Here is a 27393-nt window from a genome sequence, read left to right as displayed (position 1 = left end):
TAAATCTACTGGTGTTCTTTCACGAATGCTGTCCTATTTTTTGCTACACTACTCACTACCTATTCTGTTCCGGAGGGTTCTCCCAAAAAATACACGGGGGTGCGCCCAGGGGGTACTCCCAGAAAACTTTGGTAGGGGTGTGGGGCCCGCTTCTCAAAACCGTTACCCTATTTATGACCAAAATCTGCGATTTTCCCTACCCTATTTACGACTCAACCAAAAATTTGATACCTGTTTGTGACCTTTTCGGCTAACACAGTTGCCCTAAACATAATTTTTGAAGGGCTTATGGATAATGATGAAAAAGTAGCTTCTTCTAAAAAAACATACCCAATTCAAGACTAGAGCACAAAACCCTATTTATATACCCTATTTATATATACCCTATTTATGAAAAAAAAAAAAATGGCTAAAATCGACACCCTATTCGTGACCAAAATGGCTGCAAAACCATACCCTTTGAGGGTGCACATACCTATATAGCCCAAGTGAGGAAGTACCCCCCTCGGGTGCTTGTCATACCTTTCAGGGGTTAAAAAAAAGCGGTTTTAGTACCTCTTAGGGTGTTCAGCCTCAAAAGGTCCACTGTGGGAGCTTTCACAATACCTCTTAGGGTACTGACTCGAAAATAATACATCAGGATATTTGAAAATCAACTGATTGTTTATTTTGTCTCATTTACAATCCTCGTTATCGCTATTAAGAATTATGAAAATGTGAGTAAAGGTATAGGAGTAAATTGAGTTAATGTAGCATTGTTTTAGAATCGGTACCTCTTCAATCTTAGGGATGAAAAAAAAAAAATTTCTAGCCACAAACAGGATCTCTTAGGGATTATTTTCAAAATTTCCGACGAGCACCCCCGTCCTTTCCAATTGGAAGTCCACCCTCGGGTTCTGTTTTAGATAGTGAGTAGCGTAGCAGTGTTTCGTTGTTAACAAAATGGCGAACGCTTCTTAGCGTTTTCGAAGTGTCTGTGAAGAGGATTTAGATAAAGTTTTGACCGATTGCTAAAACATTGAGATTTTTCTCTTTCGAATTCTTGGCGTGATATTTGACTCGGGTTGCGCAACTCTTTTTTTCCATGTAAACACTGTGAATAAGTTTGTGTCACTCAAGGAGAAATCGATATCCGGGCATGTTAGAAGAGCATGCACAAAGCCTGGATGACCAAAGTTTTGTTCAGTCAGCAGGGATGACGTTTTCAACTGCTTAGAACGATGTAACCCTACCCGGGACAACTGTCCTGTCTATAAACATGACTAAAACCCTTCCACCCCGCGGGGGGTTAGGTCCTTATGGAGGTCTCTCCATCCCTCTCTGTCTTGTGCCGGTGTCTCCAACTGTTGCCAGTTGAAGCCTACCTCCCTCATCTACCCCTCCTTTGACCGTCGCCAGCTGTTCCTTGGCCTCCCTCTATAAAAACGGGGCTTCACTAATTATTACCTTTATTATTCTGGGTACGGCACGAAACATCATAAAATAAATATATGTTATTTGCCGGCTGGGAGGTCTGTATAGTAAATATTTCACGACCTCGGTCACAGTTTTTCACTATACGGACCGACCCTAAGCCGGCAAATAACATATTTATTTTTCTCCTGCGGTAAATTGGCGCATAAGTGGGCTTGTTTACGCAACTTTGTCATTCAATTGGCTTACGCACCGAAAAAACCGAACGAGTGAGCGAGTGAGTAACTCAGATATTAGACAAAGAAAGATGTATAAAGAACAGATTTATTTCGAACTACTTTATGTTAGTTACATCTATTTCATCAGTTAAGTTCTCCAAAATTGTTTTTCCTGTGTGAAATTTCGTGCAAAGTTTGAGATGTACTACAAAAACAATTTCTACCAGTCGTTGCGAATCACTCGAAATCACACTTTTCTCTCCGTAAATTGAGTAGCAGAAGGCGAGGAAAACCGTAAAGTGTATTCCACAGAAATTCTCTCAAATACAGCAACGATCAGAGAGGTAAACTCTACTACAATTGAATTTTTTGTGCTTAAAATTGTGCGGCGAGAGAAACAGGATTACGCGCCAATACAACGCTGAGCTACAAACAACCAAACAAACTCTCACAACTTCAAAATACTCAATTGAATTTACTTACAGAGACTTTCCTTGCCATTTAAAAGTGAATAGAGATAAACTTGCGTTGCTTAATCTTCGATGGAAGTGTAAAAAGGGCAAAGGTTGACCATTACCGCTTGTTCCCTCACAATAATTGACCAACACGACAATTTGACCCAAGCTGTTTCCCGCCGTTACCGTGACCTTGGTCAGAGATAGGAAAATCCGGACCGTGCTAAGAACCAATCAGATTGCAGGATTGGTTAGCGTGCCCTCTTGGGAAAAATAATTTATCTTATCATATGGCCCGTGTGGCATGGCCCCGCGCGCAATTTTCTTGGAAAATCATAAGATGAAAAAAGGTTCCGTATGAGGACCGTACGCGTCGAAGTGATAAGGCCGTCAGAACGCGTACGGCCCTACTAGAAATGCGTACGGCTCTACAAGGAACGCGTACGGCAAAATCGATGCGAGTTAATTAATAACAAAGACAACTTTTTTTGCTGTAAAATTTTGCTTTCTTCAGAATGAGTGATGAATGTTAACATTTCTGAAACATTCTGAGAGCAAATTTTACCATCCAGGCGAACTGCCGATGAGAATTACTTCAGTCGCCGACTCATTCCGAAAGCAAAGAAAGAAAGTCAACACTCCTCACAAATGAAGAAGTTCACAATTTTCTCAGAAGCCAACAACAAGCAAACAGGCGGTCACTGAAGAAAACAATTTTTCCGGATGAACTGTCCGATAATTTACCTTTGGAATAAGCAGACAGACTATTGAGGCGAAACTTCTCTCAGCGGAAAGAATCAAGAATTCACCGTGGGTCAAAAGCAAGAAAACGACGTGAAAAAAGCAAAGTACGATATAAATGTTTTCTTCAGTCTTCTTCGAGTTTCCAGAGTTTCTGGGAGAATTTGGTTAAACCAGAGAAATCACAAACATACCTAGTGTACAGTAAAATAAATTGCTCTGCAGTTTCTACATCACTGTTGTTTGAAGCGACAAAACTGAGTACGAACAGAAGTTTATCACCGTACAGCATTCATCCAGATAAGTCAGATAATAAAACTCGCTTGAATTTCCCCTACACAGCAAAGCCTTCAAAAGTCAGTAAACATAGGAACTGTTTGCGGAAGCCAACATCGGTGTCAATAATATTCAGGCGCTGGTTCTCCCTTGTTAAAGAGAATCCAAGAGGTCGGCAAATAGCTTGAAACGACGCCGACATTTTATTGAGTCTTCAGATGAAGATTTTTTGTCACTCGCTAAGTTTTTGATGGTTTTGACATATTTTGGACAGCTTTATGTTAACTTTCTGTTGGCTTTTTAAGCAGGTTAGCCAATCCCGTTAGCATGAATTGTAATCGTGGACTTACATTGAAAAACAAAAATGAGAAAACGAGTTGTGTTTTTCGATGAATTTTAAGTTTCTTGTTCGATGGCAAGAAATAAATGACAAGCAGGTTTTATTGCAGAATTTTTTTTGTAGTTATTCCGCACTGCCGTCTAATGTTATGTAATCGCGTCCTATTTAGGTTTAAAGAGAATTTTCACTTGAAATATGATATGATGAAATGCTTATTGAGTGATGTAGGTCGGGCCGGACAGGAAAATATTTGGCTCTCGGTCAGGACGTACGGACCGAGCGCGTCCTGACTTCGAGCCAAATATTTTCCTGTCCGGTGGTCCCACTCAGTCAATAAGTACATAATACATATATTTTCAGACTAACAAAGTTTGGACTACTTTCTTGTCATATCCGACAAAATTCGGACAAAATTTATCCTGGAATTAATGTTACAGGTTATTATACCCTATTAAGGCTAAGGAAAGTGAGTTAATCAAGGTGTTAAAATATAACAACGCAAAAAGGAGAAATAGACCATCTTTTTAATCCATTTCACGTGTTTTCCACGGTTTTAGATAACAGCGGAGCTCCTGCACGTCGACGGTGCGAAAGAGGAGCAACATAACTTAGAAAATTTGCTAATCCATAAAGCTGAAAAATTTGGTTATCATGGGACTGTGCATACGTAGGTACGTCCATCCTTCCTCCGCTACTTCTAGTTCACGTGTGCAAATTTACAAGCTGTCAAGGGCTCTCAAGACCTTACTTTCGTTCTTAACACGGAAAATAGAAAGAAGAAGAAAAACTAAACAATGTTTAAGAGACACAGGAGAGGAAAATCGTGGGTTAGAGAGACATAAAAACCTTGCTGGCGAAGAATTCTTGGCGAATTTTCTCCTCCTTCGATAGTGGCGAAGACATGGCGATCAATGCGCTTTCAACCGTGTTTTGAATACAGATCGCGGATTTATTGCGGCTTTCAGGACTTCAGAAAACAAAGTCATAGTAATATACAGTATTGTTTCGAAGTTGGATTCGATTTTTCAAAAGTATTGGTCGTAAAGTTACGGCCGCTAAAATGACTGCATAACCTTTGGCAAAAATAATTTGCTAATTTAGCCTTGGCGTGATTAACAACTTAAACAGCCTAAATAAAAAATCAGAAGTCTTTGAAATTTTGGACGGTCTTGATGCTTCCAAATGTATTTCTTGGCTTTTATATTGAATGATAATCTCAAACGAAGTTTCTTCAACATGTCTTTCATTCAGTCATCTTTCGGTTAATTTTATGCCTTGAAAGCGAACAGGACTCGGTATTTGACACTCGCATGGATTGATTTGCATCTATTGCCTTTAAGGAGAGTCTCTCGTTTTGTTTGGTCAACTGTCGTTCGGTTTGGTGAAATGCTTATTGATAATTTTCTTTAAAGTTATTGGCTTGAGCAGGTGATTAGCATTTTATTGGAGCTCCACTTTTAGGCTTGACTAAATCTCTACATTTTATATCGAATCTGGATCTGATGTATAGAATATTCGTATTGCTTATGTACCTTGGTCACCTTAAAATAAATAAATAAATAAATAAATAAATAAATAAACAAATAAATAAATAAAAATGCTGTTAATTGCTACCTGTTACACTTCTTAACTGAATTTCATTCTCTAAAATGAACTCTACACTCTCTCTTGCTATTTCTCGCACCCTTACTATTCTTTAAGGCTCCTGGCTTCCTTAGCATCTGCGTGTATTCACTTGATGTCTCGTCAACTTCCTTTTCACTTGGAAATTTCACGCTTTGAAAATATTCTGCCACTGTAAATGCCAGATGTCTAGCCGCATTCTTGCTCTCACACATAAAAGCATGCGTCAGATAAACATCTCCATCTCCTCCTTCGCAATGATGATAATTAAACACCAGTATCTTCCTTCGTTTGCCGTCAACACCGCAGTATACTATTCTGTTGGACTTGTAAACAGTTTTTGTGCCATCAACCCTGCATAGCTCAAACGAATCGTCTTTAACTTGAAGGGATTGTTTCGGTAGCAAATTTTGCTTCAATTTTATTCGGCAATTCTCGAAAATTTCCTCCACGGAGCCGCATATTCCTTGGCCAACAGGACACAATGTTTGCACGCTTCCAAGGTAGATAACTGGAATGTTAGTATCATCTGTACGCTTACATGTGGGTCGTCGAGAGAATCGAATATTTGTTAACGCAGAGTATGCCATTCGCGAACGCACACGTGAATAGTGTCGATTTTCTTTGAATTCGCAGGCTTCTACAACTGAAACACAAACAGTGCTGGTTAAAAAAAAAACGGAATGCTGTGTTATGATCAGATAAAGGTCATTTTAAATGCAAGAAGCTTTCAAGGAAAACAATTATTTTCCTGCGTCATAATTACCAGATACGTCATCGTTTGATATTCATTCGTCGAGGTCTAATAAGTTAAAATCTGGAATATATGAGAACTTACGAAAGCTTTCATCGTCACTGGCACGTTTAATCCCCTTTTTTACTTTCGCCTTACTGACTTAGTTTTAATGAAAGTGAATGATATGATATTGCTTGATGTGGCGACCGCGGTTTATTAAAATTTGGGAAGCCAGCTGTCTAATGACAAACATGCAATATATTAAAATGATTCCAATCATGCAAAATAACTCGCCCAGCAGAGAAACAGACCTTTAAATAACGTTAGCTTTTTTTATTTGTAAGCTACCGGGGCTACATTCAGGTTAAAGGGGTGTTATTTTACGGCAGCGCTCAGGATTTTAGGAGAAAGTGTATGATTTGTGGCTTTACACTCGAGTGTGAGTTTGCCAATCAAGAATTTTTAGGTGTCATTAGCGACATAAATCCGGTAAATCCTCTAAAATTATCAACAATAATACAGCGATAAAATCAAATTCTGCGTAAATCGAATGGAAATCATGTCAAAATATAGCCTGCACTTCAAAGAAATGAGGCTCTCGAATGAATCACGAATCAGAAAAGTGAAAAGTTAGGAGCTTTCCGTGCGAGAAGTTGTAATAATAAAATAATAAAATAAATGGAATACAGAGTAACTTCGCTCATAAAGTTTTTCATTTTATGTAATCTATTTTTTTAAGTTTTGGTGTATATTTTTTATTCTGGACAAGAGGAATTTGTTCATTTTGGGTGCTGAGTGAGTGCAATTTCTAGTATTATTATTAAAGGATTGTTACATAGGCTTCTTGTTGTGACAAAAAGATTGATTTTCATTTCTTAAAAAAAAAAGAAAAGAAAAAATAAAAAGAAAACGCTCTTCCTTCAGGGAAGCTAATGCTTATTTAGAATGTAGAAATGGAAACCATTGAGTTGAAACCCATTTAGCGTGAAGTCTTTCTTAAGATCTCAATTTTTGTGACTTGTCAGGTTACTCGTCCTTAGTGCCCCTATCAAACTGGAAATTATTATTTTCTGTCGCGCCAAAGCCACCGTGTTGACACTGTGTATTTGCACACCTGCAATATTGGAAAATATTCTAAATCTTTTTCCATAAAGCCTCTGGCGCTGCTTTTCTTTGTAAGCCCTTTTAATCACGTGGTTACGTGGAAGTAGCGGGGAATTGCGGTAACCCACTTCAAGTCTTTAATCAGCAAGCGCGCATAAACTAAATGTGGAAGCATGAAATGTATACCTTTATTAATATTTACTGAAAATAACAAGGGCTTGTTGTAATGTTGTAATTGCCATTTTTTTTGAAAGCGTGGTGGTATCGTAAGGAAGAGAGGCTTATTGAAACATTGAAGCACTAGAAGGGGGTTGTTTGATTCGATTTCGACACTTTCCTCAAACGATTTTCTTGACCATTCATATGAAATATGTTCACCAAATTAAGAACGTAACAGCGATTGATGAGCCTGGAGATAATCATGGCAGTTATATTAATCCAAATAATAATAATAGGTCCAACCCATGATGGCTGATAGTGTGAACCAGGCCTTTTCTTCCGAAAACTTCTCGTTTCGCGACTTACACTCGAGTAATAGTAGTACTCGAGTAGTACTTAGGAGCATGTCGCTGCTAAATGTCTTTCTAAATAGAAAGAAAACTTCCAATAGACTCTCATGCAAGATTACACATTTTCTTTTCTGGTCTTTTTGCTTTCACCCCCATGGCTTTTCGGTCTGGAATGCAACCAAGGTCGGAAAGAAACAATCGGATCATCACGCCGAGTCTATTAAAGAATACGCCAAATAGCTTTATTTCCAGTTTTAATCCGTTTATTGTAAACTATTGTTGTTGCCTATCTAAGAAGGATTCATGAGATTAAAATACCCGAGATGATAAACACCCTCGATTGGTCAGTAGCCAGTGACGTTTTGTTTTGTTCCAGTAAATCACACTGTAATTGGAGTCATTCAAATCCTAATCGCTTACTTTTAAGGAAAAATGGATCAACAGGGATGTTTTTAATGACAGAAACTGCCCTTTTAAGCTTTTCCTGTATCTTGCGTGTTTATAGCGCCGTTGAACCAAACAACAGTTAAAAAAAAGATCTTACCTGCAAAACAGCTCTATTCAGATGTTGCATTACCGGCCAATGAACCGTTATGAAAAAAATAACTCACTGCAATGAATAATTGGATTATAAAGTGAAGAAAGTTATGAGCAAACTAGACTCTCTAAACTAGACGCTCTAAGAGCGTTTACTCGGGCTTCGTACCGTTTCATACCGTATTGAACACAATAAAAACTTTACATTGTGTCTAGATACCCGGCAGCCAGGAAGTGTTTTCAGAAAACTAGATACACGGCAGTCTCAAATTATTATAGAATTTCCACGAAATAACTCATTACTTAGAATAATAGATCTTTGTTTCGAAATGTCAAGCGATTTCAAGTGTTATTTTGGCTGTGTAGTCGAGGAAATTTTCGAGCTTGGAGTTACTATAAAGTCTCGATGTTTTGACATTTAGTCCACAATGAAAATATTTTTTCCAGAAATGCCAAGCGACTCTAAATAATCTTTTGGTTTTCTAGTGGAGGAATTCTCCCAGCCATACCACAAAAATATTGACTCACGGGCAAGGTTGTTCAAAACGTTAGCTACCCGGCGGTCAAAAATTCACAGATAATCAATTTCCACAAATTTGAAATTATTTGAAACCTCCTGGGAGTATTTGGGTATTTTGATCTTTGGTTATAAACACCAAGCGATTTTATTCAATGACTTGGGTTTGCAAGTTGTTCGAACTTTGCGTGACTCACGGGTACGGTTTTTCAAAAAAAAAAACTGTAGATCGTTTTCACGTGACGTCATCAAGTCCCAAAATCCAAAACTAAAGAGCCACGAAAATTTTTATCCTCATAAGGCATAAGGGGATCTAAACTGATATCTGTTTACAACTTTTCAGCTGGCGGTGCGTGACATACCGCTCCGATCGCGTTTGTGAAAAAATATACACTTATCTAGTGATTTTTAGCCTTTTCAGGAGTTGTGTTGGGAAAAGTGCTTGTGGAAATGTTTGTTGGTTCAGTTCAGATAATCAATCGCCTAGATAGCCAAAGGAAGTTCCAGATATTTGCACTATTTTCCGGCCGCCATGTTGGTGGAGCTCTGCGCCAACATGGCGGCCGGAAAATAATGGGCTCCATACTGGGCTCTGTAAATTTGCGCAAAACATTTCGAGGAATATCTGAAATTTGGGAAAACGCAGAGACCCAAAACTTGGAGAAGTGTCTTCTTTTCCTGGCTCCTGTAATAGTAAAACTTTTGACTTTATCCACTGAATAGTTTTCGATTTATTTTTACGTTGCGTGACAGTGAAAACCATCTATATATACCCGGCAGTCGGAAATTCTTTCCGTTTTTCCACCAAAATTTCCATTCAAACCTGCTGAAAATGCTCGATCTCTGTGTAGAAATACCAATGCATTTCCAACACAACAAGACGACAGTCCGCTACAAGTTGCGTGACATTGTTTACACCACCCAGTGACGGCGGATCTACTTAGAATTGATTGAATTATTCCGCGGAAATTTTACAATAATTTGAGACTGCCAGGTATCTAGCTTTTTGAAAACACTTCCCGCCTGCCGGGTAAAAACAAATCAAAGAATCAGGATACTTTTCAACACAAAGAGTTACGCTTTATAGATATTTACTATTCAAGTTGCTTCGTTGTGTATCCTCTTTATCCAATTGTATGTTGTTTGCCTCATCTTCCAAGTTCTGCTTACGACGATTCTTTGATTTTTCAGCATCCCGGCGAGTTGTTCGTCTCCGCATCATAATTTGATTGTTTTGTCTGTGTTTTCGTAGTTCGAACTTGTAAATGGCTCCTTTGTTATCTCGAGAGAACGAGCATGAACTTTGCTTATCCGGCAGGCTATCAAGCAATATAATTCGTGGCCGTGGGCCAACCTGTTCCGAAAACGAACGACATCTTCTTTGCGTCTTTCCCAAACTTTCCCCACAAAACACAACATTCAGTATATTTTCTACCTACACAAATCCCATAATACACCTCTTTTACCGCCCAAAAATTAACATAGGCATTGTTTTAGATTTCTCTTGAGACATCTTTATGTCCCAGGAGAAATTGCAAACAATGATTATGCAAATTTTGGGGGCTAAAAAAGGTCTGTTATGGGATTTGTGCAAGTAGAGAATCACATTGTTGTTCACGAAGAGCGAGAGCTGTCGCATTCTCATCCCCAGTTTCCACGCACTACGCTAGGAACGCCTGGGACCATGACCCCCATTTGGCGACCAAATACGACGACGACGACGACAACGACGAACGGCTTGCATTTTTTGACTCAGGCTTCCTACGGAAGCCCGAGTAATAATTCCGGCTTCCTTATTGCAAGACTATTCCCATCTTTCGTCACGTTTCATAAGATGCCATTTTGACCAAGAACAATGCAAAACATTAGCGAAAACTGAACTATTGTTCATCTATAAATCGTCAAAGATGTAACCAGCTTCTTGATTATCAGCGTATTGAGGCAAGTTTATAATATCTTGCTTTTGTCATTTAAATGCTTTTGTCCATGAACCAGTTTTTGATGCGATGAATTTCAATTTCAGTTTAAAAAGACATCCTAATATTAAAGACTGACCGTCAGTTGTTCGTATTACCAGGGGTTTTACTCTAAAAGAGGTCTGTCTATAAAACCCTGAACCATCTAGCCGTGATCGTAATAAGTAATGGGCTAAACATACGACACTGTTTTTTGTCTGTGGCTAGACATATAGTAGCTCTTTTCGCTCAAGAGTGCAACAGCTCAGTTTGGGCTAATCTCTTACTCCATCCACGCCACGGTATAACTGTTTGGCAACTGGTCAAATTGCCGTGCTAGGAGGGGGGGGGGGGGGGGGGGGGGGCCGAGGTGACAGGGGGCTAAAATAACTTACCATGTACTGTAAAGAGTCCTAATCAGGGCTGTAGGAAATATCGATAAAAATTCGAACTGCGAGGTGAAGAAATGCGAAGAAAAAACTATAATTAGTGGACAATATGGTAGACTTGAACAAAGTAATCCCTCCATCATCTGTGTACCGCGGAATCATAACCTGGCAATTCAGCAAACTCAACGAGAAATTTAAACGAAATCATATCAGTTAAACGTTTATTTAATAGTCGTGGGAGAAAGGGGAGATGGTATATTTTCATATGTGATAATGGACATCAGTCCTCAAACAAAGTGTTATTAGTACATCAGAATAAGAACAACATGAACAAAAATACGGATCGTAGGAGTTTCAATCATTTTTTATTTTGCTTCGGTTTAATATAACTAGAGTGCACAGTCCCATTTTGTAAACTGACAAAGTTTCCCGCGCTTTTGGGATTGTAAAGGGTGATCAACGACAGATCTTCACTGATCTCGAAGTTCTCTTTCGCAGTCCAGCTCACGGGCAGACAAGCAGAGGTTTCTTCTAAACTCCTGGTCAAACTGTTGCTAAAAAGTAAAAAAGAACGAAAGAAAACTTAAAACAGTTCAATAGGTTAACAAAAACTGGAAAGAAATGTTTACCAGTTTTTACTGGATAATGGAACGCACAGGCCATCTCTCACGGTTCAGTTAAATTTGTGTTTTTCACTCTTAGAGGACTTGAAGTTCTTTTAAGACTTGAACTGTTGGCAGACTCCTCGGTATGATTATAATCTATACATTTGATGCTCGCCATAACAAACTTATTTTTGGAGCAACGTATTTAAAAATGCTCGAAAAAAATTTTTTTTTCGAAATCAGAGTCGAATGTTTTTAATCTTTAAAAAAATTTCGCAGGATATTAGGTAAAATCTACGTTGGGCCAAGTAGTCCAAAACACTGGAGTATACCCGGTTTCTGTAACATTAAGGGACTAGGAGTGTTTCTTCTCCACATTGGATGGAATGCCAATCCATTCGCCGGTAGTAGTATATGCATGTTGCCGGAGAGGAACTGTGAGAGTGGAGTATACCGACTAAGTAAAGACGAAAAACAAGCAAAAACAAATCAAAACAAAACAAAACAAGAAGCGAATTAGGCGCAGCTGAGTGATATTTTAAAACTTACCTGCTCCATTCGTTTGCCGTTGTTTTCCGGAAAGAATCCTTTAACGTCACCATCGCCAAAATTATTATCGAGATCAGACCTCTAGAAAATAAATCGAAATAAAATAGATTGTTCCCTTATACCTCCAAAAGAATTTTATCATATCTGAGGAGGGTAGAGAGCTCGCAGTCCAAAAAGAAGCGGTGAAATGACATGGGGACGTTTTAGTTGTAATTTTAATGTTACTCAAGTGTAAACCTAAGCCTGTCCAACTTTGTCATAAACTTAACTGGTGACTTTTGGAAATTTAAGCGTTACTTTACCATTGTCATTCTTCCATCATCGCCTTTCTTCCGACGTCGAACGCCTTCTGCAATAGATAGCGAGGAGAGGAAAATTGTCAGAATGCCAAAAACTACAGCAGCTCTCTTCATCTTGATTGATGTCCTTAAGATGACGCTGTGAGATATTTTTCGGAATTTAAACGTATTTGGGAACAGTACAAGCAGTGTCCAGCTGTTTGTTAAAGTAGCTTGTTGTTAATGAAACTTTCTTTCCAAAAGTGAAATTATCATTTAAATTACCCGCGCAGTTGTTTATTTTTATCAATCATCATCAACCGTCTTCGAGGCAATTGATCAAAACGTCATCTTGACTCATGTGATGATTAAGCTGTCCACAAAATTCATTGCATTAACCGGGTGGTCTTGGGCTGAGGCGGTTCATGTTCCTCTCGTGTTTTTAGTTTTGTCAGTGACCAGAATCATGCCACAATCTGCCATCGTCTCGGCCAGAAAGCAAACAAGCCATTAAGACATATCCCGCACGAGGTGGAATTGAAAAAAAGAGTCTTGCTCCGGCAGAGTATAAAATAAAGCCTGGTCTACACGAGGAATTTTTATATGCCAATTTCTGATTGACAATGCCTAGGGGTATCGAATATGGTTCCATTCAATTTAAAAGTTCTTGCAAAATTGGGCCTTTGCTCTAATAGCTCGCTAAAATTAGATGCGTGCTCGCTTGCCCGTGCTCGCAAATTTTTTGAAACTGCTTCCATGCTCGAATTCTGGGGTCTGGTAGCTTTTAGGTTCTTCTCGTGGATAGATACTGGCTGGCTTAAGGTGGGGGTCCTCCTGGATTTAAGTGAAGTTTTCGGAAGTTTAAAGAGGGATTATAAGGAAAAAAAGTATTGGAACACCACCAGACAGTTGAACGCCCCCCAGCACCCCAGGTTGGGGGACAACTGTTTGGTGTACGTCTACCATTTTTAACTTCAAAAAGTCTAATTTGGCATCAAACAAGGCATACTGGCTGTAAGCTGACGAGAATGGTTAAACTGCGATAAGATCTTTTGTTGCCTAGCTCTGCGCCTGTTAGTGCTGGTTTGGAGGTGTCAGCTAAATTGCTTGGCGCAAAACAACGTTTCCCTTTAATAAAAGAGAAGAAGTGCTCGCTGCTCGCTGCTCGCAAGACAAATTTGACCACTGCTCTTGCATGCAAAAACAAACGCACTGTTCGCATGCTCGCAAATACTCACAAATGCTCGCAAAGACCATTCGATACCCCTAGTTCTTATTTGCTCATGTGGACGAGGAAAATTGGCCAATTTTTATATGACAAATATATTTGCTGAAAAGCCGGCCTGGTAGCTTTCATGTGAGAAATAAATGCTGTCACATACGAAAAATAGCTCGTGAACACGACTCGTCACATAAAATGCGGCAAATATGTTCGTACGGGCCATATTTTTTTTGTGGGGGGGGGGGGGGGGGTGACCAGGTGGGGGCGACTAGCAGCCCCGCCATGTTTCCGATTATCTCTGCTGTCCAAAGTCATTACTGGAGCACTAACCCGCTTTGAACTGTTGACAAACATTTGCTGTGCCATCTACACGATCAAATATATTTGTCAAATAAAAATTACCGCATGAAAATTGCTCGAGCAGACCAGGCATAAAAGCCTCCTCCCCTAGGAATAAAGGTAAAATCCTCTGACTTAAAGCATGGTTAGTAGAGTGGAATGGTCATGAAACTCGACAAAGTTCTTTGTTGTATGTTTTTGTTCCTTTTTTTAGCCTTGAACGAGCACAAAACACAATGGCTGTTTACTACTGACCGAGGAACTAACCAATAGAAACGTTTTGGTCACGTAATTCATGCCTTGTGTATGAGCGCAAAACAAAAGATTGTGCACGGTCGTTGTACTTCCAACATAAATCTTGGCATCTTTGTTTGCCCCTTTGATGTTTGCCGAGCTGGCTTCATAATTATTCCCCTCCATTAACTATGCTCAAAGTATGGAAATCTGAGGCTAAAGTTTGTGAAGCATATAGCTTGCTACATTGAGTTTGCTCAACATCTCTTTGATTGTTCATTTCGCCTGATGTCACAGTCACATCGACCTGTTTCTGTTCGTGTTAATTAAGCGTTTGACTCAGAGCATCTCGATTGTCTCATGTTTGATGAATGCTTTGATCTTTTCGTCGACGCTTTGATATTTCCAAAGCCATGGCAATATTGAAATTGCGCTAGATTTTACTAGTTGCACCAATTTTCGAATTGCGCTAATAGGACCAAAAATTAAACTCTTCTCAGCCAATCACATTTGAGATTTTTTTGTTAAACGATTTTCATGACTAAGAGACCAGCTTGATGAACAGTCAGCCAGTTGAGCATTCAAAAAGGTATCATTAAAGATGGACTGGTGTAATGGATATTTATGGTAACTAAGCTATGTTCTGTCTCGTGACCAAAATTTAATTGAATTTTGATATATAGTGTAAAATTCACTTGGGAAATTTGTAGGTTTGTATTATTGAATGTATTTAAGATAGAAAGGAAATGAAATGCAGCCGATTTTGTCAGAATAAGGAGAACTTTGATCATCGTTAACATCTACTTTGTCCGGGTTAAGATGCAATTCTTTTCACACCTCCTCAGTCACCGATGTGCAGACTGTCAGTTTCTAGGTGGTTTGTATTTACTATTAGTGTGGCGAAATAGATATCTTAATTCCGAAAAATATTTCGAGTAAAAATCTCATTTTCTAGCCCAGCTTTTACTTAGATCCCATTTTCATTCCCACTTTTGATTGTGGTCTCCGCAGTCCCAGTGACCCAAATCCCATTTTCCCAATGAAGAAAATAGGAAAATAAGAGTTCTATTTTCACTCGTCAGCAAAGTGAGAGCGAGTCAGAGGAAACCAAGACGTACTCGAGCCGAACATCTTGAATGTCCACAAACGTTTTTGGATTACTTCAGTTTCCTTTTAATGGTAAGACATTTTATCCTCTAAACCTACAGGTCTTATTTTTCCAACGACTAAATACGTAACGTCGCGGCTGATCCAAGAAAAAAGGTCGACTTGGATGAAGCCGGTCTCTGAGTCCAGAAGACAGTAATGGTAAACATGTCTTTAACGATAATGGCCCCTTTCTCTATGTGCAAATGAAGAGAAGGATTAATAGAATGGCGGTGGCGTTTGATCATGAAATCGTGTTGCTTGTAAATATTTTTTTCTTTTCTTTGGTCGAATTCAATCCCTCTGATTGGCCAGAAAAATATTTTTCTTTTCTGGCCAATCAGAGGCACGGAATTCTTCCACTTCTGGAACTGGTTCGGTAAGAAGATAAGTTCCCAGGGGCTCTTCAGCTCTTGAAGTAAACTTTCGCCCGAAAATATCCCTTCGTCCCGGCTCGTAGCCCCTGGGTCTCCGAGGATGTAGTCCATTCAAAACGGAACCATTTTTACGAATTTTTGCTAAGCGTAACTGTTTTTCGATGGTATTTGGCAAACGATAAAGTCACAGGTACATGAATGTTCGTTAAAGTATAAAAAGCTGATTAACTACTAAGGACTACTCGCGGCTAAGAGTTTTTAATCTGACAGTTTCCATAATTGCTACTTCTACTCTGACGCACTTTCTGTGTTTTAATTTCAATAATATTCGGGGGAACATTATTGAAAAAGAAAGTCTTCCACTTTTGGAAAATTGTCCTTAGCCATCATTGTGATAATGGCGCTGAACAAAGACAGAATGAAAAGCACAAGGAAAGTTGGGCATCACCGTGATTGATGCATCAGCTTTTATCGTCTTCTTGTATAAATACAAATGGCTTTCAGCAAACATACTAAGGACGTTAGTTTATGCTCCAATGTCGTGAAAATGACGGCTATCGACAGTAGATGAACCACGATACCTAATACACAAATTTCGCGAGCGAGAAAAATCAGCACACAATATATTAGATCGTACTATCTTTGAGAACTGGTCCAGCTTACTCTGTTACTGAGCTTACAAGTAATGTCTTTAGGCCTATTGCCTTCAGAGTAGTTCTGTCTAAAACTAATTCAAGTAATATATCAAACACAAAAAATTGTGTTTGACCACATTTCCAAACACCGAGAAGTGAGTGGAAAATATGAGGCGTAGCGGAGCATTGTTGACGAACTTCGAGGTGTTTGGAAATGTGGTCGAGCACTCTTTTGAGTGTTTAATATATATTTCGAATCGAAACCAAAACTAAGAGGAAAACGGAGAAATAAAATCTAAAAAATCTATGCTAATAAAGATCAGATATCCAAACACCTACACGGTCATGATTTCCTTTGTTTAAACTTGATGAATTATCCATGAGTTTGAGAATGAACCTTCCAAAACAGCGGGTGGAATTAAGATAGCGACGAAGTAATTACGCGTGTTTATTAGATAGCAAGCTCTTATTTGTTAATCTTGACATCTGAATTTTCACTTTGTGGACCAATATCTCCTGAAAACTATAATTAAGTTTTCAAGACGGCAAATTAAAAAAAAAAGGATATATTATACTTATATCAGGCCTGTAAAATCTCATTTGATGAACGTGAATGCGACGCTTTTGCAACCTCACCCAATTTTTTACTCTCAAAAAAAACACCCTTAAACAATTAGATTTACATGTCTAATCCATGCGCTAAAAATAATTATCATCGAGATCGAGTACGGCTTAAAAGAGAACTGATTGCATGTTAAAATTTACGGGAAACTGTCGAAAACAGTATGTAGAATACAGGAGCTGCCACCGAGGTGAGAAAGTCGCGTGAGGAACAGCTTTGAGGATTCCTTGTAAATCGTGACAAAATAGTAAAGATCTAGCGTCTTCATTGCCTGTTCACGGGGAGAGCTCTTAGTTCGATGCTTTGTTGGCGCTTCTTCCTGCACTTTTTCAAAGAATCTTGAAATATTTTCATCCTAAAACTGTATACGAATGGATTCACCATAGAATTTGCTAAGTGTAGAGCATTAACAAACCAAAGTATCGTTGGAGAAAAACACTGCCAACAAAATGCACTGATGTTGTACACCACGAACCCAGGCAACCAGAAGATAAGCGACACAGCAACCACTATGTAAAATGTCTTTGAAAGACGCAAATTCTGTTCCCGCGTTGATCTTCTGTGGGAGGCGTGCAATTCAGGTTTTGTAGCGTACAGTCGAGAACGAATCAATAGGTAACTTGCACAGATGGCACCCAGACAGAAGAAAAGTAATAAATCACCGGCGACTGTAGCATAAATGCTGTCTACCTGTGAGTGGATTACGGTTATCATATTTAGCCCACCGTTGGATAACCCAACTATCCAGACGATAACGATGCTGAAAATGTAAGCTTGAGCGCTTGTTACGCGATGACGCAGTGGCCAGAACACGGCATAAACGCGCTCAAGCGAAATAACAGCGAGAAACATCAACGAAGTACACGACCCAAAAGCCTGAAAAGTAAAAGAAAGTTTTAGCAATCCGACTTCTGATCCCGAAATTTTGTGGGTGATCAGAACTACGACTTCTCCTACTCCCACAAGTAGATCAGCGACGGCCAGGTTGATTAGAAGAATGCAAGTTCGTTTCAAGTGGAGTCCAGATTGAGTCTTAAAAACAAAAATGGTGAACACGTTCCCAATTATAATGACGGCTGCCTCGAGTGCGAAAATGACGATGAATGCAGTGGCGATGGTTGCGTTTAACATGATATCGTCTTTGCTTTGGAATACTGCCTTCCTTCGTTTGATTTCAGAGATCAAGAATTACTTTCCTGTTTTTATCCTTTAGATATCCGAGGTTTAAAGATCAGAAAGGTTTTCAGTGAAGGAGAGCAAATGCAAATAATAAAAGTGATTGCCTTAGAAGGCAGGGTATAAGGCGAAGAATATTAATGTGAAGGAAACGTTTTTTATTTTAATTAAGACTATTTGCCTCTGATGATGTGCACTTTCGCTATATATGTAAATTAAACTAGGTGTTGAAATGATGTCCAGGCGACAAAATAATCGTTGTCATCAAAGTGCAAACATCCGTCCCTTTATTGAGTCTCGGGTGAAGTGTCTAAGAGAGATCAAGCTTTACTTTATACGTAGAATGCTAAAGTTTCATTCCATAAGTAATCTAGCCGCAGAGTGTGTAAGGAGATCCAACGTGCCACAATATTGAACACCAAAAAGTGGAATACTATAACATTGATTTCTGTTCAAGTTGACGTTGTGTTTTTCTCAAAAAGGAGCTTAAGCAAACCTCGACGGCAACGAAAGCGAAAACCTTAACGCTACACAACAAAAGGTTTGATGAGAAGAACAACGCCTATGCACGTGCGTTATAAAACTGTGTTCGTTTCTTAGCCGGATTCTGCAAAACAACAACGTGAAATGTTGAGTTCTACGTATTTGGAAGAACGTGGGCCTAGAGGCAAATTTTTCATCTTTTCTTTTGGAAATGATCACTGGCAATATGTGTTCAGTTTGAGCAGGTTCTCAGGGCGATCGGTGAACCGAACAGACCCAGCTGAATTGCGAAATTCGAAGGTAAAATATAAATCCATTTTTTACTAGGCGTCGTCTTTGGCGTCGCTGTCGTCATTGCTTAAGATTCCTAACCGGATATCAGAAAACTAAATTGTGATTACTGCTACTGACATGCCAGAGCTTTGGACAATCAGAACTCATAATAAACGCCGCAGAAATTTGAAAACGGAGCTCTGTCTCTCCGGTTAGGCGCACCGTTCACACTGATCCGTTCTGAAAACAGAGCTTTTCGAAAACGCTCTTCAAACTGGAGAAATTAAATAAAAACGCCGCTGTTTTAGTGTGGATGGAAAACCAAGTTTTTAAACGAAGCTTTTCGAAAACGATGGCATTACGATAATCACGTGATTCCCCTGCTCGAGTTTTACTTTAACACAAATCCAAAATGACCAATTGTTGTTGCGTTTTAAAATTTTCAGTTTCCGGCGTGACGTGGACGGAAAATATTTGATGCGTTTTCAGAGTGAAACCTCCGCTTTTAAATTCTTCTGGCATAGCGTCGACGTGGCATTTACACACATTAAAGGACAAAATGAAGAAAATCAGTATTTTAGCATACGGACTATGGCCACATTACTTGATTGCAAAACTATTTTTTTTAAAGCTAGCAACAAGGATGTTATTAATTTCACCAAATTCATCGGTTGTCAATTTTTTTTATTTAGCAATATCTACCTATCGCAGCCGCGCCATCAACGTAGCATCATAAATCAAATGATTCGCTCTCAAGGCGTGAGCCTTGTTAACTTGACTTCGCCATTGCCAATTGGCAATGTTATAAACAATTCAGTCATTCAGGTCAAATTCCCTAGTATTATCATCACTGGAATCAGAACTTGTTTTGCCACCATCACAGGAGCAGGCGGCGTGGCCGAGTAGTCAGCGTGTCGGACTCGCAATCCAGCGGTCCCGGGTTGGAGTCCCGCTCTGATCACTACCTGGATTTGTTTCTCGGTAGCGCCCGAGTTCAAAGCCACGCTTGTAAATAGCCAATTAGTTTGCCTCCGAACAACTGGGATTCTTAACAATGTTATGTTCAATATGAATTTTTTTAATGTCGAGGAAAAGGTTGTTGTTATTCATCGTGGTAGATGCAATAATAAAGTGTATTATCGTTTGTCTCACGATGTAGTCACTTGAGATGTAGATCGCGACGTTTCGACTGCTTACTGCTAGTCTTCTTCAGGCGATAAGGTCGACTGATTGCACGGTATCATTTATATCACAAAGGTCGGCTGTGATTGGTGCATTTCGATCCTCCTATTGTTCCATCATTCCGGCGAGTAGCTGTTCCCTCAGTGGTCCGCTGTTGTACCGTTCTCCTGTTGTTGTGTTTCTTGATCGTGGGTATCCATGCTTCAGGAATTTCAATTCCACTATCCCTGTTGATGTTGTTAGGGTGAAGTCTTATGTGAATAGCTTCCTTGACCCTACGTGTGTACCAGTGAGGATCTCGATCAGACCTCCGCCGTTTCTGAACACACCCACGAGACCGGCCACTATCCTATCTGGAATGAGGTCAAGTTTATTGATCGAGATCCTCACTGGTACACACGTAGGGTCAAGGAAGCTATTCACATAAGACTTCACCCTAACAACATCAACAGGGATAGTGGAATTGAAATTCCTGAAGCATGGATACCCACGATCAAGAAACACAACAACAGGAGAACGGTACAACAGCGGACCACTGAGGGAACAGCTACTCGCCGGAATGATGGAACAATAGGAGGATCGAAATGCACCAATCACAGCCGACCTTTGTGATATAAATGATACCGTGCAATCAGTCGACCTTATCGCCTGAAGAAGACTAGCAGTAAGCAGTCGAAACGTCGCGATCTACATCTCAAGTGACTACATCGTGAGACAAACGATAATACACTTTATTATGAATTTTTTTGTTTCAGTAGTTTGTTCGGTCCCACTAGCACTTGTGCGGCTATAAACATTGCCGAGGATAAATAAAGTCTGAGTTAAAGTTTAATTAATCATAACTATTACTTTTTTCTTTTGTCCGGTTCAGCATTATTTATTTCCAGTACATGTGCCTTGAAGATTTAATATAATCGTGAATTGACGTCCTCACTATCCTGTAATCTAGTACACGTGATAGCAATATCATGTTATGCTCATCTGCCGTAGATAATTTTTATAATCCGGCTCATTCAATTCCGCTCATGTTTAAAGAACATTCTCGGAGCTCGGGGCACGAAAGGGAGCGGAAACGAGTTTGAACATGAACCACAAGCTTCAACGAAAGCTTATGAGCCTCTCACTTGCCGAGATGATAAAAAGACAAATCAATAAAGAGGTAAAAACCATCCATTGCAAAGGTTGCAATCAGCAGAATTTTAAGATTGACGAGTTGCTCGAAGTTTCTGAACTAACATTGATTTCTCTGATAACTGATTTTCTTGTAAAATGGCTCAACCTAAAGCGGCACATAGCTAAATGTTTCAGCTTTTCATTCACGTTCAGATTAGAAGCTTTTAATTAATTCAGTCAATGTTTGGATGACGAGAGTTCAATAAAGATAATCGACAGCAAATTATACAAACGAATATCACTGGCAACACAACCAAAGTGTACAATAAAGTTCTGTACGGACGTTTGTCAAGCCCAGTTTTCAGTTTATAAGTGCGTGGTAAATTCTAGGGGTGCGTTTTGCACTCGGAGGGTAACAGGTTTTAAATCATCGCGCTTTTTCAAATACTTTTTCAAGGCATCTTTAAATATTTTCATCCTAAAGCTATACACGAACGGATTCACCATCGAATTTGCTAATTGTAGAACTTGGCCAAACCACAGTAACGTCGGAGAAAAACACTGCCAACAAAATGCGTTGATGGTGTACACTACGAAACTAGGCAACCAAAAGATGAGCGACACAGCGACAACTATGTAAAATGTCTTTGAAAGTCGTATATTCTGGTCGCGCGTTGATCTTCTTTGGCCGTCTTGTAAGTCAGGTTTTGTAGCGTACAGTCGCGAACGAATAGATAAGTAACTTGCGCAGATAATGACGAGTGAAATAAAAAGGAGAAAATCAGCAGTGGCCACGGCATAAACGGTATCCACATCTGCGTGATATGCTGTTAAAAAAGACAGACCTGTGGTGCACAACCCAATTACCCAGACGATAACTGAACGATGCTGAAAATGTAAGCGCGAGCGCTTGTTACGCGATGACGCAGTGGCCAAAACACGGCGTAAACGCGTTCCATCGATAAAACGGCGAGAAAAATCACCGACACGCACAAACCAAAGGCTTGAACGGACCACCAAACAGTCAAAGTTCTGATATCACTTCTCGGAATTCTGTGAATTACTAGGACCACAACTTCTCCTACGCCTACGAGTAGATCAGCGACGGCCAGGTTGATCAGAAGAAGGCAAGTTCGTTTAAGGTGGAGTCCAGATTGAGTCTTGAAAACAAAAATAGTGAACGCGTTCCCAATGATGATGACGGCTGCCTCGAGTGCGAAGATGACGATGAATACAATGGCGACTGCGTATAACATGATTTAAACACACTTGTGTCGGGATAACTGCTTTCGTCTTTTGATTTTAACGATCAAAATTACTGTCCTGCTTGTGTCACAGATATATGAGGCTATAAACGTCCAAAATATATCCACGGAGAACAAATACACTAGGAATGAACACGAGAACCTTCAATGGTAGTGTACTAAAGCGGAGAATATTGATGTCAAAGAGAGGTTTTCCACCCAATCGAGACTATTTTGTCCTGATGACGTTTACGTTAAGTTGAAATGTAAATTATAATGGATGTTGAAATGAATGAATCTGCAAATCAAAAGTATCTGGATGACGAGATCGCTTATGCTTGGCATGTTATAAACGATAGCTGCGTCTCTTACATCTTCGCAATAACTGTTGTCATCTAAGGGAAACATCGTTTTCTTTACTTAATCTTGCGGGTAATGTCTAAAAGAGATAGAAAGTTATTTGTATAGGTAATCAAATGATTTCGAGTGCTATTTGCAACAAATAAGCACAAGTAAATTTTTCAAAGACTACAAAAAATTGCACTCGCCCTACGGGCTCGTGGAATTTGTAGTCTTTTGTAGTCTTTTTAAAATTTACGAGTGCTTATTTAATCATTTGATTACTTGTTAATAATATACATACAAAAATTTGAGTCTGATTCTTCTTTGATCGTGTTTATTTCGTGTCGCGGCTCACTGGTCCCACCTACATTAACATTATTGGTCGATTAATGACAGCCTTGATTGACATGCCAAAACTTGTAAACAAAGTACAGACCAAAAATATCGTTCAATCGACAAAGATCAAATTCTGGAAGCATCCATCATTCTAAAGCATTTTCAATTTGAGAACCTCAAAGAAAAAGGCGGACTGAAAAGACGTCAAAACTGGTTCACTTGATAATGTTTGCAGTCGATTCTAATTAAGATCAACATGTTCAGCAATTGAAGTTTTTCCAAAACTGAACTGATCAGTTAGAAACATTGTCCACGCCATGCGGTGCAGCTGACTGTGGCTTTTTAGGAGCTGACTGTGGCTTTTAAGGAGCTGCTGTGCTTGCCATGTTGAAAGTGACTTGACACTGGTGTAAATGGTTCATGTTCATAGAAGACTGACGCTGATCATTCTGGCCAGAGATGTAACTCGGCATCTGACCGGCAAAACCTGCTTGGTTGAAGTTGTTGCTGCGAGTGTCGCTGCTCATTTTCATCTCCTTCGTCATAGTCATCCAGCGACTTCTCGTTTCGGTGGCCCGCTACTTTTACGACTAAACTTCGCTCCAGGCCTGCTGTTTTCAGTTCCTTTACTACTGTTTTCCTGGTGCTGTGGTTGGAAACGGTTTTCCATGAATCTTCCAGGGTCATTCCTTTGATTACGGCCTTCATCATGTCGTTGAGCTTGTTCACTCCCATCGGCTGTCACTTGTACCAAACTTGCGAGGATGGATTTGACATACAAGAGAGATGAAGTGGACCGGTTGTACGTATTTCGGAAGGACGACGCGGCAGAAACTGTTTGAAGATTATAACGAGACATCTATCACCTCCAGTAGCAAACACTGTTGGAAGGAAGCTTCTGGGCTTTGCGGATAGTCCGGACTGGCGAGTTTTGGTCGGGTTCTCGATGAATTCAGTATTAACCATCACACGAGGGCTATCAGGTTCGTAATCGTCCCTGTCCTTCTCACAAACTGTTAAGTAAAACTACTCGATGATTTTGTTGAGGGCCCCCGGTTCGTTCTTTTCAATACCTTCGTCATAGCCCTTTTGAGCAGTCAAAGACTTCCAGACTTTTACCTAGTTATTTGAGCTTTGTCGGGTGTTTTGTTCATAGCATTCTTCTTCAAACTCTGTATTAAAATATCGTCACTTTTCTCTGAGCCGCCCACCATTTTGTTTGGTTGGGCTTCCGCGACTTTCCTGTCAATCATTTTAATTCTAACTTTTGCACTCAATTTCAACTTTCTGCACTGTTTGGGATTAATCGACAAGCTCTCAGCTAATCAGCATGGTGAAATTTTTGCATGCATACTATTACATAGGAAACAAGTTAACGGCCTTTTTACTCTGACAAAATAAATTACGTTGAGGTAACCATATCTCCACCAAAGGTTGTTAAACCTTTGTACATGACACATTGACATGCCAAGGTGTACTTTTTCTTATTTTTTTTTTCATTACAAACGGAAAGCTATATCAGTGATTATAACATAGAGGGCAAAATTACTAAATCCTCATTGGCCAACTTGCACCGAAATGAAATGTCCCTTTTTTTTGGGCTTCAGTTTTGTGACACTTTACATTGTAGATCACCTTACGCAATCCGCAGTTAACTTACATTTTGACTAGAACTTTGCAGATATTAAAACTATAACATTTGTAAACAAGCTGAAGAGGAAAAACGCCCTGGTGTATCAGTCTGTCACATACAGAATTGAGAAATCTTTGCTGGAGATGTGGATAATTCACATAATTCCTGTGCGGAGTTTCGCTTTGATTACAATGATTACTTTGTCGTCAAGATTGATTGATTATTTTGGTTTGCAAATTGATCTATTTAAACATCAATTCTAATTTCCATTTGAAACCACAGTCAGCATTAAAAGGACAAATAGTGCTTATTTAAATGGTAAGTTTCCTCGACATGAATATTCTTCGCTTTTCGCTTTGTCGCGTTATCTGTATTCGCTTTCCGTTAATATATTTTTCGACTTTTATCCTTAGATAGCGATGACACAACCAGGAAACTCAGTAATTGTGATCTTTAAACCAAAATTCCGTTATTTCTCAGATTTCTCAGCTATCACCTAAAAGCTTAGCCCGTTTCTCGGCTGTAAGTACCTTTTAGAGATGTCAGATCTCCGCTCAAGTTAAAAAAGCCGACATTTTTAAGGGACATTAAAATGTTTCACCAATGCTTAGTTATCAGACTCTTCTATCTGCCCCTGAGAATGTTTTCTAAAATTAAATTAAATTGAATGACCTTTTTTATGAAAATGAATCGAGCAGATGTGCAGACAGGAAAATAGGCAGACAGTGTTCGTCACGACGGACATAACATCATAACAAATGATCAGTCTGACTCTTCATTTCGTCCCAGTCGACAGAACAGTTATGACAACGAGTTAAATTCTCATGGTAAAAGACTTCTTGATATTTGCAAAAGCGCCGATCTCAAAATTCTAAACGAAGAGTCAGCGGTGATACTTTGGGAAGACCCACATTCCACGGAAGAAACGGAATAAGTGTCATCGATTACGCAATTTGTGACCAAAATCTTTTTTCCAATGTTTCAAATTTTGTCGTCAAGTAGCCATGCTCATTATCGGACCATAGTCCTATAGTAACCTGGATAAATATTGACACAAACACTTCCCAACTTACCTCCTCACATGAAAACAATCAATTGTCTCGCCTTCGTATGCAGTTTCTTTGGAAAAATGATTCTGCTACAAAATTCAAAGATATCTTACGTTCACCAGCTCTCCAAATGCTCATACGAGACTACAGTGAGGATGCCATTCCCAATGAAGATGTCAACACCTCGTTTGAAAAAGTAGAAAACATGTTAATTTCAGCAGCTAAAAGATGCTTAAAGATGAGAATAAGAAAAAATCGTACAAAAATGAAACCGTTATCGAACAAAAAATGGTTTGATAAAGAATATCGCTTTAAGAAACACGAGCTACGGAAAATTTCAAACCAAAACCACAGAGATTCTTTAAGTGCATACTTACGAGAGCAGTATCATGATACTTTAACAGAATGCAAAAAGCTACTGAAGAAGAAAAAAAGTGATTACTACAGCTCAAAAAGCGCTGCGTTAGAGGAAAATGCAGAAGACTCAGACAAAAAACGCTTTTGGGAATGTTTAAAATCAATGGATGACACGCGAAAAGATAAAGACGACATTCCATCAATCTCAGAGGATAACTGGTTAACATACTTCCGTTCCCTTCACTCGAAAAGTCCTTTAAATCCCATTTGGGAGTCAATAATGAATGATCTAAAACTTCTGGAACATCATAAAGGGCAGTTTCCCTCTTTAGACTACTTGATCACCGAAAATGAAATTTTTATAGCCGCTAAAAGATTGCAAAATAACAAATCGGCGTTCTCGGAGAAAATAAAAAAAACGAAATGATCAAACCTAGTCTTCAAGAAATGATGCTCGCGTATCTTAAACTCTTCAATTCAATTCTTACTTCAGGTATAATGCCCAATACGTGGTGTCGCGGTCTTATTACACCAATATATAAACCCGGAGGAAGAAATGAACCATCAAACTACCGAGGAATTTGTGTCTCAAGCTGTTTGGGAAAGTTATTTTGTTCTATTTTAAATCAGCGACTGCTTGGGCACGTCAATTCTCTTAATATTTTGCACAATTCCCAGATTGGTTTTCTACCCAAAAATCGAACAGCACACCACGTTCATACATTGAGGACTCTAGTAGATAAATACGTGCATCACCACAACGAAAAAAATCTATGCTTGTTTTGTCGAATTCAAAAAAGCTTTCGACTCAGTTTGGCATGACGGACTTTTATTTAAGTTATTACAAACTAGTATCAGTGGCTGTTTTTTCAATTTAATAAAGAGCTTGTATTCAAACCCTACATGTTCCATAAAAATTGGCCAACATCAAACACGGCCCTTTCCATACGTAAGAGGGGTACGCCAAGGTTGTATTTTGAGCCCGTTACTGTTCAACCTCTTTATTAATGACATACCATTCTCTTTTGAAAAAATTCTATCTGACCCCTTTGTTCTACCAAACGGCGCTTTTATGTGCAGACGACTTAGTTATATCGTCAAGATCAAAAATAGGACTGCAAAATTGCCTTAACACTCTATCGTCTTATTCAAACACATGGATGTTAAGTATCAATCCAACAAAAAACCAAAGTTATGATCTTTCAAAAACGTGCTAAGAAATGTATAGAGTATGTGTCTAATGTTCATATCGACAATGAGCCTGTTGAAATTGTTCAAAATTATACTTATTTGGGAACACTCATTTCTTCAACGGGTAACTTTTCATTGGCACTTGACAAATTGAAAGAAAAGGCCCTTCACGCCCTCTTCAGTCTTAGAAAACA

At 39.2% G+C, this 27393-nt stretch overlaps 2 protein-coding genes, 1 long non-coding RNA gene and 1 pseudogene across 4 annotated transcripts; all 4 read right to left on the bottom strand.

Moving 5' to 3' along the window:
- Positions 1-1721: 1721 nt before the first annotated feature.
- LOC149115116 (uncharacterized) lies at positions 1722-6009 on the bottom strand. Of its 2 annotated transcripts, none has more exons than XM_089284705.1 (2): positions 5833-6009; positions 1722-5712 (listed from the first exon to the last, which is right to left on the bottom strand). In XM_089284705.1, the coding sequence occupies exon 2, from the start codon at positions 5654-5656 to the stop codon at positions 5081-5083; it is 576 nt and encodes a 191-aa protein (XP_089140831.1). In that variant the 5' UTR covers positions 5657-5712; positions 5833-6009; the 3' UTR covers positions 1722-5080. The 2 variants fall into 2 exon arrangements, with proteins under 2 accessions (XP_089140831.1, XP_089140832.1); XM_089284706.1 differs by having other exon boundaries at positions 5905-6009.
- A 5150-nt stretch (positions 6010-11159) lies between these two features.
- Positions 11160-12419, bottom strand: LOC149115115 (uncharacterized). Its single transcript, XR_016205984.1, has 3 exons — positions 12270-12419; positions 11968-12048; positions 11160-11367 (listed from the first exon to the last, which is right to left on the bottom strand). It is a non-coding gene; the product is annotated as an uncharacterized LOC149115115 (long non-coding RNA).
- Positions 12420-17084: 4665 nt separating this feature from the next.
- Positions 17085-18136, bottom strand: LOC110067259 (somatostatin receptor type 5-like). The gene has a single exon (XM_020774570.2). The coding sequence runs from the start codon at positions 17949-17951 to the stop codon at positions 17085-17087; it is 867 nt and encodes a 288-aa protein (XP_020630229.2). The 5' UTR covers positions 17952-18136.
- Positions 18137-20783: 2647 nt separating this feature from the next.
- On the bottom strand, positions 20784-22470 carry LOC149115114 (adenosine receptor A2a-like; annotated as a pseudogene).
- Between the last annotated feature and the right edge of the window lie 4923 nt (positions 22471-27393).

The sequence above is a fragment of the Orbicella faveolata genome, unplaced genomic scaffold (assembly GCF_042242905.1).
Source record: "Orbicella faveolata isolate gen_17 unplaced genomic scaffold, um_ofav_v1 contig_13, whole genome shotgun sequence".
In the NCBI taxonomy this organism is placed as follows: domain Eukaryota; kingdom Metazoa; phylum Cnidaria; class Anthozoa; order Scleractinia; family Merulinidae; genus Orbicella; species Orbicella faveolata.
Note: the sequence above shows the minus strand (reverse complement) of the source record. Positions and strands in the feature narration are given on the sequence as shown.